This window comes from Hyperoodon ampullatus, assembly GCF_949752795.1.
Source record: "Hyperoodon ampullatus genome assembly, chromosome: 16".
Classification (NCBI taxonomy): Eukaryota; Metazoa; Chordata; class Mammalia; order Artiodactyla; family Ziphiidae; genus Hyperoodon; species Hyperoodon ampullatus.
The window spans coordinates 53,547,220-53,560,566 of record NC_136929.1 but is presented as its reverse complement, the minus strand read 5'-3'; the positions used below and the strand labels follow the sequence as shown (position 1 = coordinate 53,560,566).

The following is a 13,347-nucleotide window of genomic DNA, read 5'->3' as shown; positions in this document are numbered from 1 at the left end:
TAACCTCACAGTTATCCCTGCTCTTCAAAGACTCCTGTAACAAGTTCTAAAATTTAGTTGTGACTTTGAAAGCACAGCCAGTCTTAGCCTGCTCATGCTAAATAAATGATCCCTGCTCTACAATTTCCCTAGCACATACTCAGAGTGAGATACTATGTAAGCAAGTGAAGGAATGTTGCATCATTTCCCACAAAAGGCAGCTCGTGAAAAACTCTCTTTTCTTCAATCATCTCTTCTGAGGAACTGTTTCAAATAATCCCAGATTTAAAGTAGCCGACCCACTAGCAACTTCGCAGGTCTTATCTGTAAAATTTCTAGAATCAGTATTTAAGCTGTATACTGTATACTTGCAATGCACTTCGCGCTTCCCTTAAAAATATAATAGCAATGTCAAGAGCTCAATATTTGCAACCATTTTAATGTACCTCAAAATAGCAACTAAAACAAATTTCAAATATGTGGCATATTACATTATTTCTTTAATTTACAAGATTTCCTTGAATTTTTCCTTACTTGGTGTTTTCAGATTTTCAAATAATTTCTTAGATGTGTCTTACATATTTATTATTATTACTTTGAAATCTTTGTTTGGAACACAACATATCACACACTATTACAAACTTGGACATAAGCCACATAGACACTACATTCAAAAAGAAATGGAAATAGAAGCTACCACTAAATTAGGTTTAGGTTTCTACTTAATAGGGCTTTCTGCCCCATTAAAAAAAAAAAAGAACTATTATATTGAAGATGTATAAGTTAGAGCCAATTCTCATTCTGATACCAACTTTATGAATATTAACATATTAATATCTATAGAGATTTTTTGAATTACATTCTTATTGATTACTACTCATAACAAGAGGTTTAATATCCATTTGCAGCTTTTAAATCTCATATGTTCTATGGTTTTACACTAAATATTATATCAAACATAAAGAAGTCTACATTTATATTCTGAAGAACCCAAGTACATAGGCACTTTAAAAAGAGTTAGGTTCTAGGACTCAAGTTTCTAATCAATGGGAACCATGCAAAGAACACTGCAGGTTGAACAGGTACAGACCTGCTTTCATTCAAACTTTAAAACTACTTCCGTAATACACTATCTATTCCACGTTTAGAATTTAACATTCAAAACTTCATTAAAATTTCCTTAGCTGTTACCTCAACGAAAAAGATTTCAAAATTAATTGTGATATCAATTCCATGTACATATGCTCATCACTGTACCTAAGGCAAAAACCTTTGGCCATCTAGACTTAATACATAAATATACTTGTAAACTCTCAGTTATGTTTTGGCCCTTTTTCCTTTGAAACGCTTCCCTTCCTAATTTTTCAGTAGTTCTGAATAGTTTCATCAGAGCCAACCAGATAAAAATCATTTGGAAATAAAAATAAATTTTAACAAGTAAAAGTTACTCTAGTATCCCTGCACTGTTTAAGAACTACTTTGTAAATACTCCCACACTCTTCTAAGTTCTGGCTAGAATTCTAACTATCCATTTTCCCCCAGGATATTATCTACAAGGAAGGGCTGCTTGGCTAAATATCTTCCTACCCACCTATTTCCAAAGTATTTTTTAATTAATTAGAAATTTAGGTAATGTCTCTCTTTCCACTGACTTCATTACATTCCAGACCTAGCATGAAAGAAAATACACAGACACCTGAATGCTAACATTTATCTTCTTGTAGGCCCAGTGCCCTAGGTGGAGTAATGATAAGGCTAACAGTTTATTTAAATGCCCTCACTTAACTAAATAACTTCATTTCATCTCCATGTACAAAAAAGTCACGATGGCCAGCAGCTGCCTCTCAGCTCCAGACATGGGTGCATTTCAAGTTAGACTTGCCGTTCTCTTTATTATTACTCAGCATCGATTCCTGATACTATTTTTACTCTTCTGTCAGAATAGTTCCATGTAGAATCACATCATTTTGGGGTCCGGCAAAAAAGGATAAGGCAAGTAAATCCTTACACGTATGCTGGCATATACAGTAAGGGATAATGCCACAGGATCTGTGTGCTGTGACTACTGCCTGTTCAACACTGAATATTCCTTTTCATAAATGTAAATGAGTATACTTTTAAAGTATTAAAGTGGCCTATATTTGAATTAAAAAAACAGTTTTTAAATGACAGCAAAATGGAGTCCAGAGCAAAGCAGATGTTCTTAACCCAAGGTCTTTGAGGGTCCACAGATTTGGTTTTGGGAACTCTGCGATTCCATTTAAATGTTATTAAATTTTTATATGTATGTTGCATGCGTACATTTTGGGGAGAAAGAGAGTCCATAGCTTTGATTAGATTCTTAAAGGGATCACTGATCCAAGAAAAGTTCAAGAATCCCTGATTTTGATGAAATTTGTTTTGAAAGGAAAACTGTCCTTCAACATACTTAGATTAAGCTGGTATTTCCCCACTTAGCCACACACATCTGAAATAATTAACATTTAAATACTCTATTTCCCCTAATTTACCCCTTCTTTTTTCTTGTATACACCACTTTTCAGTAATTTGGATAACTTTTCTAAGAAATTAAATGAGAATCCCCTTTATTAGTTCTTAGACTTTGTGTCAGACATAGCTGGCCACAGGGTTTCAAATAAAATCACTTTGTCAAAAGTATCATTTTATACCACAAATGAGATCTCTGAAGATTTTTTTTTTGGACTCTCTGAATGTAAACTATTAATATGTATGATACAAGACATTCTGTCTACTCAGAATGAACACTGTGAGGATTTAAGGATTTGTGCCTGTGCTGTCAGCTCCAACAGTCCTGGAACACAGTAGGTGCTGTATAAAATACCTGTTGAGTAAATAAAAAGGCTTTCAGTGTTTAAAGAAAATAAACCTAATTTTTTTTAGAATTCTGCAGCTGGACAAAGTGTCACAATTCATTCACATATTTCTGTTCGGGCTCTAGCTTCAAAGGCTAATAAAGGAACATTTTCATTTTCGTCATTATAAGTAAAGCAAAAATGAAAGTCTTCCTGTGTTTTTCTAGGCACAAAGTAGTTGAGGCATCAGCATCCTAAAGTAAAATACATATAACTGGGTATTTTTCATTGTGATTGGTGTTGGCTTAAAGTATGCAAGTTCAAAAAAGACTGCACATAGGAGAGTTTAAAAGTAAAAAAGTTACAAAACCAGGTCACTGAATTTAGTTCTCAGTGATCTTTGATTTAAACTCCAAAACTGAATTGTGTTTTTAGTTTCAAGAATAATTTAATCCCCAGGAATAACCACAATAGAAGAAATACGAGTAGATGGGCAACCTAACAACATGTTCAGATTTACAAAAGCAAAGACAGCTGCAGATACAGATGGATCAAAGTTGAAGGAGCTGGGAGTGTACAGATTAGGGGAAAAAAAAAAAAAAAAAGGATAACCAAGCCTAGCACCTGACCTAGAAGCTCTCAACAGGCAGGGGGCCAGCCTGAGCAGATAACGCGGAGTCCCTGGGAAAAGCGCATCCGAACATGTTGAACAAAATACTGATGAGGCCAGAAATTTCGGACGAGGCTTTTCAAATAGGTTCAAGAATTTCAACCAAGGCGCAGTAGCAAACATCGAGGCAAGACGTAGAGAGCCAAAATTCGATGCCAGGGAAAAGGCAGCCCACACAGGATTACAGAGCTCTGAGCGACACGGGGGGGTTCGGGGTAGAATCACTGGAGAGATGCGAGGTGATTCTGACTGAGTTGGAAGAAAGAAGTTGGAGTTTGAGGGACCAAATCCGAAGCCCCCCGGGCTCCTGATCCTTATGCTCGCACACACAATGCACACGCACACGTTATTCTGGTCCCTAAAATTACCCGACCTCTGCGTTGTTTGGGCAGCGAAAATCCTCGTCGAAATCGAGGTCAGCTTCCCGCTTCATCCCTGGCAAACCCCCTTGACCCCGAGAAAAGCCCAGGGCTTTAGCGGCGAACACGAGGCGGAGGCGTGGTTCTGGGCTTCAAGCCGCGATCCGCCTAGCCAGCGCGTATCTCTAGGAACCTGCGCGCCCAGGTGACGGCCCAGGGCGCGGTCTCGGGAGGGAAAACCGGTTTCCTCCGAGCCATGCACGCGGACCCACAGAGTGGGTTTCTCCTTTCCCCCTCCCTACCCACCCGCCTCGCTCTAAAATCAAGTAAAAAGTTGAGAAGTCGATGAAGCACGGAAACGGTCCTCCGAGGGCCGTGGTCAGAGGATCGCCGGCGGCCCCTCGAGGAGAGTCTCGGCGCCGGACAAAGGCGCTCCGGGAGGCGCGCGAGGAGGAGCCCGGGCGGCGGAGGAAGCGCTGTCCCGGCTGGGAAGCAGCTGGGGACCTCATCCCGGGCCATTTCCTGAACGGAACCCGGCCCGGGCGGGGGGAGGAGGGGAACAGAGGAGAAGTGGGAGAGGGTGGGCGCGGGCGCTGTACCCACCGGTTCCTCCCAGGCCGGGTTGCGGGCGCCGGGCGCGGGGCGCACGTGCTGCGGCTCCATCGCGCCGGCCCGCGCCCGCCGGCCGCCCGAGCGCGCAGACCCGGGCCCCCGCCGCCGCCGCCGGGGACGCTGGATGCGCTTCCCTCGCCGCGGTCCTCACGGCCGCTGCCGCCGCCGCCCCGGCTCCCGCCCGGGGCCAGCCACCGGCCCTCCCGCCGTCTCCGGCTTCCGCCGCGCTGCGCTCTCCCGCCCCCGCGCCGGTCCCTTCCTCCACCTCCACCTCTTCCTCCTCCTCCTCGGTCCAGCTCCGAGCGGTCCGCTCCCCGCCGCCGCCGCTGCCGCCACCACCACCGCCACCGCCTCCCACGGCCGCAGAATCCGCCCCTCGCTCCTTCCTCCGCCCCCGGCTCCCTCCCCTTTTCCTCTCCGCTTCCCGCCCCTCCTCCCCGCCGCCCCCTCCTCCCAGCGGGCGGCCCGGGACGCACGTGACCCCCCTGTCAGGCCTTATAAGGCGCGGAACCGAAAGCGGCCGCCGGGTGGTCAGGGGCACCGGGCGGCAGTGGGGACAACAGCGGCCTCCCCCGGGGACCGACGCCGAGCCGCAGCCGGGCGCGCGGGGAGCGGCGGGGAAAGCCCGGGCTGGGCCGGCCGAAGCGCTGGCGACGGGAACAGCGGTGGCCGCGAGTCCCGGGAGACGCCTCCAGCGCCCCTCTCCCCGAGTCTCCCTCTCCCGGTGCCTGCAGCCAGCGACCGCCTCCCTCCAGACGCCGGCGGCCCGCGCGGCAGGCACCTCCCCTCCTCTGGGCGCTGAGGCTTGAACGAAATCACGCTGGACAGTAACCGACTTCGACAGAGCGAGGGAGATAACTGCATTCCACAGCCGCTGTTGAACCAGTTGCGCTAGGGATGGTTTATTCTTTGTGACGTTAAAAGCACTGCAGATGGGTTAGCATCTGCAAGAGGGTTAAGCTTGAGGGAGTACTTCTTTTATTCACTTTTAATGATTAACGGTTTTATGGACAAAAAACCCAGCTAAGGAGTCGATCTGTCTTCCTATTCGAGCACTACCTTCAAGTTAGAGGGCAAGGGACTGGCTCGCAGTGACTGCTCAATAAATGGCAAGTCACCTCGTCCCGCCCTTTGAAAACAACGTTTCACACAGCGTTTCCTATCATCTTTTTGGCATCGAAGACGGTTTCCGTCTATTTCCAATCCAAGAATGCCTTTTCACAGGTTATTCCATCTCCTGGACTTTCAGGCTCCTTCTGTCAGCATCTTCCCAAGGCCCTTAATCATGTCAAATATATTCACACATTTTTAAAACAAACTGAAATTTTCAAAACACTTAATTGATCCAGTCTGTCTGCAGTCCCCACCTCCTCACAGCCAAGCTCTGCGGGAGATAAACGCCTTCTCTCAATATTCTCACATCCATTTCTTCATCTACCACTCATTCTTCCCTGCAAACCCACTTCTGTGCTCACTCTCCTTCCTAGGCGACCCTGACAAAGGTTACCTATGGTTTTCAAAATTCCCTAAACCGTTGGGTTCTTCCCCCCCCACCCCGCGACCCCCAACTCCCTTCTTATTTAACATATCTGCAGCATTTGTCACTGGGGACCAGAACTTTTATCCTTGGAACTCTCTCTTCCATTGGCCACTGTGACACTTCAGTTTCCAGTTCTCTAACCATCTTGCTCAGCCCCTTTGCCATCTCTGACATGTTGGAGTGCTTAAATAGTCTGCCCTTGGTCTGTTTCTAATGCTGCCTGGTCTATCCAGACCCACCCATGACTTCAACTACCAACCATGTGCTAGTAACTCGTAAAGTGTCCATCCCTATCCCAGATCTCCAGTCTGTAAAGCCAATTTCTTACCAGAAATTTCTACCCAGACGTCCCACTGACCTTAAACTCAGCTTGACTAAAACAGGAGTTAACTTTCCTGCCAGTTGCCTGTTCTCTCTAGTCTCGTTCTAGTAAATGTCTCCACAATCCCCCTAGTCAACCAAAGGAGAAATCTGAAAATTGTCCCAGGCTCTCCTTCTCTCCCCCATTGCCCCTCCGTGGACCAGACATTCCTGCCCATCACCTTCTCTCCATTTCACTGCTCTTGCCTGGTCCTTCCTTTCAAGCCCCTGAAACATTGCATTCCTTTCCTCATTAGTTTCACAGCCCCTCAGCTGGTTACACCTCCACCTCTGCCATCTCTCACCTTGTGGCTAAAATAAGCTTTCTAAAATGCAAAATCAAGCAAGTCATTCCCTGGATAAGCACTTCAAATGGCTTCATCTTGTAGGATGAAGTCCCAATACCTTAGCCAGCATCTATTTCTCCAGTCTCATCAAGCACTCTGAGTTTCTCGAATGCAGTTCCCTATCAGGCCACTTATTTGTATACTGTACCCTCTCCCGGAATACCCTTCCTGTTACTCAGCCTGTCCAAACACCGATCATCTTTCCAGAATCAACCTAAGAGGCACCTTTTTTTATGAAATCTTTTTTGACTCTGCTGGCCACTCTCTCTAGACAAAATGCACACCCCTCCCTCCATAACGTTGTAGAATACTTTATTAAACTCATTTTTTTTAACATATAATCTCTCTGATGACAGGTAATATGACTGACTCCATCTTCCTAGTTCTCAGTACAGTTTCTGATGCATGGGAAGTGCTCAGTAAATGTCGAATGAGTGAATTATATGATCGAATTTGACTTACTATATTTCTATGGCTGTAGAAAATGTTCCCCATGCATTAACTCCCAACTCTGCAAATAATGTTTTTGTCATCTTTTATAGAGCTAGAAACTGAAACTAGAAAAGAATAAAGCAATTAGCCCAGGGTTCCACTGTATAAATTTCAAAGTCAGGACTATAACCCAGTTTGCCTAGTTAAGTTTATTAGGTGTTTATCTGTCCATTGTTTTTCCACCTTAAATTCTATTTTGTATGATACAATTATCTTTCTTTTTGTTAGTGGTTGCCTGGTATACATCTTTCCATCTCTCCATTTTCAACCATTCTGAGTCATTATTTTTAAGTGTTTTTGTAAATAACAGTTGAATTTTGGTATTATTTACTCCATCTGAGAGTCTGCCTTTTAGTAGTCTATGTTAACCAGTTTTCATTTATTATGTATATTAATTAGGGTAAAAGGCTCCTTCCTCCCTGCCATCCCTCAAACACAATATTTATATCTCTCTCATAAAACACTCTTGGGATAAGTGGTCCAGGGAGCTGGGTGGCTCCTTTGTCCCATATTGCTATTCCATCCTCTAGGGTGTTGCCTTTATCTACATGGTAGAAGCAGATTAGAGAATTACAGCTTGAGGAAGAAAAAAGCGTGGAACCCAAACCCAAAGGCCTAGACCCAGATGTGACACACTTCTCATCTGCTCATATCCCATCAGCCAGAACTTAGTTACATGGTCACACCTAGCAGCAAAGGAGCAGGAAAATGAGGCCACTAGCAGGGTAGCCATGTCCCAACCACAACTCTATAACCATGAAAGAAAGGGAACAGATTTTTGGTGAAAACGAGCACACTCTGTCACATTATGATCATCATCTTTGAATTTATTACCACCGTCCCATTTCATATTTATTTAACTTTCTTCCTCTTTGCTTCTTTTTTCTCCTTTCTCATCTCCTGTTCTAGTCATTGAATTTTCTTAATATACTCCCTTTTTCTAAACACTTCTACTGATTTGGAATTTATACCTATTCTATTTCAGTTCTTTAGTGGTTACCTTTAAAACTAACGTACAGATGTAACACCTAAGATTAGTCAATATCTTCATCCCCTTTTTTTAAAGATAATTTTAAACAAATAAACAAAAATAACTAAAACACTTTAACTCTCAAGTTCCTCTCTTATAAACTATCTATTGCTGTCTTGTATTTTTTAATTCCCCCTGATGTTTATACAGTGGTTTTCTCAGAGCAGCTTAGGAGTGTTTTCTTTTGGAAAACTGCGCAAGGAAGAAATAAAGACAAGTAGAATGAGATTTGCTCTTTGCCGTTTGAGGTATACTAACATTGAGTGGACAGTGCCTGGGATTTGCTATTAAAGAGAACTGTGCCCAAATTCCTGCTCTTCTACTTATTAACCTTGAGACCTTGGGCAAGTTGTTTCCTCATTGTAAAACGAGCCTAACAAAACCAATGTCTCAGTATTGTTTGAGGGCTAAATGAAATACTGTACTAAAAATGTCTGGCATAAAATAGGTGTTCCTTACAAAGATAAAAAAGCTCCAGCTGAAAAGGAAAAGAAGTGGAGGGAATATGACTTTTATGTCACATAAATTAGTTGGGGAACATTGCCCCTCATTCCCTCAATGAGGGAAGTCATATACTCTGCAATTAGCAGCTCCTGGAATTAGAAAACCATAGATTTTACCAAAGTTTACACATAACAGATTTTTTAAGCTCCCTTTTAAGTAAATGACACTTTGGTTTTAATCATCAGAACAACCACATGGGGTAATTCATGGCATCCTCATTTTACAGATGAGGAGACTACGTTTCTGGGATTAAGCAATTTGCCTGAGGTCACAGAACTTGTAAGAAACAGAGCCAGCATGTCGAGTTCTTAGCATGTAGGAGTCCCATCAAAGACGTAGAAGAAGAATCAGGAATAGTGGTACAAAGGCCGGAGCAGTATGGAGAGTGGACTACATACTCTTCAAGAACTTTGTTGGGGGACGGAGTTTGGTGTTGGTTTGTAGTCTAGGGAAGCAATCATGTTTCTAGGCAAGTGGGAAGGAGCTAGTGGAAAGAAAAATGACCGAATGCCAAAGAGAGAGGGACTGATGTCTGGGAGAAGGTCTGTTGCCCAGGTTGAGGAACAACGCTTATAGAACTCTATTTCTTCAGAGCTGATAATAGAAGCATCAAGGAAGAGAAACGCACCATAAATGTTAACTGTTGTTATGACCTAGACTGGAATCTAGCAGTCAAGTGTGTTTTCTTTCCCGTTGCCCCAGGATACAGCAGCTGCCCTCAGTACAAAGGTCTGATCCAGACTGGGTCCAGTCTGTCCCTCCCTTTCCCCAGCGTCCAGCACACGACACCCCTTTACTAGACACGTTCCTTGGTTGGCTTTCCTTCAACTCTGCTTCCTGCACCACCGCCTGCCCACCCACCCACCCAGGGTCCTGGCCAGTCTTCCTCAGGTGCCCTTTCCTCTCATCCCTACCCTAGCCTTTTTAGCCCGGGGAAGGACCTGAGGGACTACAAGCAGATGATGGGACAGGACCTCAGAAGCTTTGCCTGACCCAGCTGGTGGGTAGCAGCTGTCACTGAGCCCAGAACAAAGCGGCTGTCATTCTGTCTGCCCAGTCCTGCCTCTCCCACTTACGCAGCCCTGCCCCTGTGGACACCCAGTGAGGCTGGCGGCAGGCCAGGGATCACAAGGGTAGAGGCTGAAGAGGTGGGGGAAGGGTAGAAACTGGGGGGCTGGAAGAGTGGGGCTGTTTGCATTTCATCTTCATGGAGGGCGGGGGTGGGCACTGCAGCACCCAGACAAAATATCATACGGCCGCTAACTTGAACGTGAAAATCACTTAATGATACCTCTGCTTTTTGTGTCAGCCGGAAAGTGTCTCAAAACCTTACATTTTAATTTCTTTACCGATAAGAATTCATTGAACACTGACTTTGTGCAAATCATTAATGTTGGCTTGTCCGGAAATGAGGTTAAACAGTTCCCATTAGCTAAGTGTCTCTGGTCGTGAGGTGTGGAACTTTTAGAACTTTACAAATGGTTACACTGAAGTTATTTATTTAATGTATTATTTATTATTGTAATATTTTGGAATGTGTTAAAGGAAAATATTTTTTTAATTTATTACTTACCAAATCATAGGTATTCAGTTTATTCATTCAATAAATATGTACTAAGCACTTACTCTACCTGAGGCGTCGTATCAGGGAGATGGCTGTACCCTTACCACAGAGGGTGATAAGTGCCATGATACATGATAAGTTACCAGAGCACCCAGAAGGGATGCCTAAACCAATCTCGGATAGTGGAGGGAGGCTTCCTGGAGGAAGTGACATCTAAAGTGAGACCTAACTCTCATTCATTAGCTGGACCAAGTCGGGTATGGAGGGGTGGCGTGGAAGGAAAGAAGGCTGAGGGAAAGAACGGATTCTTTATAAGAGCTCAGAGACAGAGGAGAGCTCTGCTGGTTCTTTCACGTTCTGAAAAGAATTGTCATATGAGTGTTAACCACAGTATGACATGGAGAAGTAGAGCTGCGGCTGAAGAAAAGACCAGATAATGGATCATGAAGGGCTTCATACAGCAGCGAAGGCCTTCTGAGTTCACATCTTTAACATAACGATAAGAGCAAGCAGTGAGCACATCATCTGATTGATTAATTAATCCTTTGAACTCCTAGAAGGCAAGTTAGGTTTGATTATAACAACTTATTATCTTCCATCTTTAATACCCTGATTCTATGTCTTCAAAACTAGAGAGCACAGGTACCATTTTTAAAGATCTCTTTTCTAATAGTTTTTTTAAGGAGGCTAAAGGAGTAATGGAATCATAGAAGTGAAGATTGAAGCGGGGAGGGAGGTATTTTGAACAAGCTTGGAAATCCTCTGACTAACAAGTCTGGCATCTTGAAAGATCTGGAAATTAACAGTTTCCTCCAGGGTGGAGTAAGAATACAAGCTGGAGCAGGCTTTACCCTTTGGGGAGGGGGTGGGGGACAAGGTTGGAAACTTATTTCAAACACAAGTTCTTATAATGTAGTTTTTAAAGCACGGCTTTGAATAAGGAAATCAAAGCGTATAAACAATTGCAGGTTCACCTGGCATATTATTAGAATAGGATATTCTTGCCTCACAGTCTAAAAAACACCCTATGTATGACTAGACATCAGATGAGTGTACCTACAGAGTGAACTTTCCTAAAGAGAAATTTCCTGTTGGAATCAGTCAGCGACTGGGCCACAGAATTAGTCATGTCGTTTCATTTGTTGAAACATATCATTAACAAGATTAAAGGCTTTCCAAAAGCTGGGATTGAAGGTAAAGGGTCATTAGCTGTGAACAACTATATGCCACAAAATGAAGTGGTGATTTATGAAATTAATATTCTAACCGTTTCTTCTCAGTAGTAAAGATAACCGTAGGTTAGCGTTCTCAGCGAATTGAGAGAGAAGCAGATAGATTGTGACAGAAACCTAGGGCCCACCGAGGCCAGCTCTCCTCAAGCGTTCTTCAGAGATAAAGAAAATGCAGAAGGGGACAGCGTGCCTCCGAATTACTGTGAGGCTTTGTCCCAAACCGTGATGCAGTCCCTTGCTGAGCCAGGGTAGGCTGAGGCAGGCCTACAGTTGAGAACCAAAACAGGCCTCTTTTGCCCTTTCTTCCTTGAAAAAACAAACTGGCTTTTCCTTGCCTTCTTTTCTTACTACTCTAATGGTGAGGAAAGAATAGTCCAAAAATATATATATATATAGTCACCCCCTCCACTTCCCCAGTCCCCAACCTCTCCTTAACTCCTGTACGATCCAGCTCTGCCCTTCCCCACCACAGAAGCCAGTCTTGTCAAGCTCTCCAGCATCCTCCACGTTGCCAAGCCCAATGGACCCTTTTCAGTCCTCCCCTAACTTAGCCTTTCAACAATACTTGACTTTTACACAGTTGACCACTCCCTGCTTTTGGACTTATGTCCTTCTCTTGACGTCCATGTTTACAAAGAAGCAGAAAATGACACTCGTTTAGTTTTCTTCCCTCCTCACCTGCCACTTCTTCTCCATCTCCTTTGCCGGTTCCTCCTCCTCTGCTCATCCTCTGAATGCTGACGTGTCCCAGGGCTCAATTCCAGGGCCATTTCTCTTCTCTATGTACACCTTCTTCCCAGGGACTCTCATTCAGCCTCACGGCTTTACCTTCCAATTACATGCTGATGGCATCTATGTTTCTATCTCCAACCCCGACTCTTCCCCAAACTCCATTCTCATATATCCACCTACACTCTTGACATTTCCATTTAGATATCTAATAGGCATATGACACTTAACATATCCAAAACAGACTTCGCCTGTAACCTGTTTCTCTCTCCATTTCCCAACACCAATAAAAGGTACCAATATCCACACAGTAGCTCAAGTGAAAGACCTACAATAAATCCTCTTTTACCCTCAACCCCCATATCCAATCCATCACACATGCTGACAGCTTTACCCCCAGAATGAATCTATCCATGTCTAGCCCTCTCTGCTTTGATCCTAGTGCAAGCCGCCATGATTTCCTACTGGACTACTGCACCAGTGTCCTTATTGCTCTCCACTATTGCCCCTCTTACTCAGTCCATGTTCAACATGGCAGAAAGAATGACTTTTTTTTTTTTTTTTTTTCCCAGTACGTGGGCCTCTCGCTGTTGTGGCCTCGCCCGTTGCGGAGCACAGGCTCTGGACGCGCAGGCTCAGCAGCCATGGCCCACGGGCCCAGCCTCTCCGCGGCACTTGGGATCTTCCCGGACCGGGGCACGAACCCGTGTCCCCTGCATCGGCAGGCAGACTCTCAACCACTGCGCCACTAGGGAAGCCCGAATGACTCTTTTTAAAGCATAAAATCATGTCAGTTATCTGCTTAGTATTTACTAATGGCCTCAAATACCACACTGAAGATATCCAAAATTCTTGCTAACATGCTAAAATTTTCAAGGTGCTTTAAATCTGTCCCCTGCCTACTTCTCTGACCTCATGCCATGCCACTCTCCCTCTATGCGCTATACTCCAGCCACATTGTCCTTTGTGTTCCCCAAACATGTCAAGCATCTTCCTGCCTTGGAGACTCTGCACAAGCTATTCCTTTTGTCTGTGATGCTCCTTCCCTAGTCTTCACGGGGTTGCTCCTTTTCATTCAGTGTTATCTCCCCTAAGAGGTTGTCCCTGCCACTCAAA

General features: G+C 44.4%; 1 protein-coding gene across 2 annotated transcripts in view; it reads right to left on the bottom strand.

Moving 5' to 3' along the window:
* The window catches only part of DGKH (diacylglycerol kinase eta), a gene marked incomplete at its 3' end in the record, with an annotated part of 172,954 nt that extends 168,377 nt beyond the window's left edge, over positions 1–4,577 (bottom strand). For both annotated transcript variants that reach the window (XM_079722099.1, XM_079722100.1), the window contains exon 1: positions 4,425–4,577. In XM_079722099.1, coding sequence (XP_079578225.1) covers positions 4,425–4,484 — 60 coding nt within the window. In that variant the 5' untranslated portion in view covers positions 4,485–4,577. The remainder of the gene's footprint in view (positions 1–4,424) is intronic.
* Positions 4,578–13,347: the final 8,770 nt, after the last annotated feature.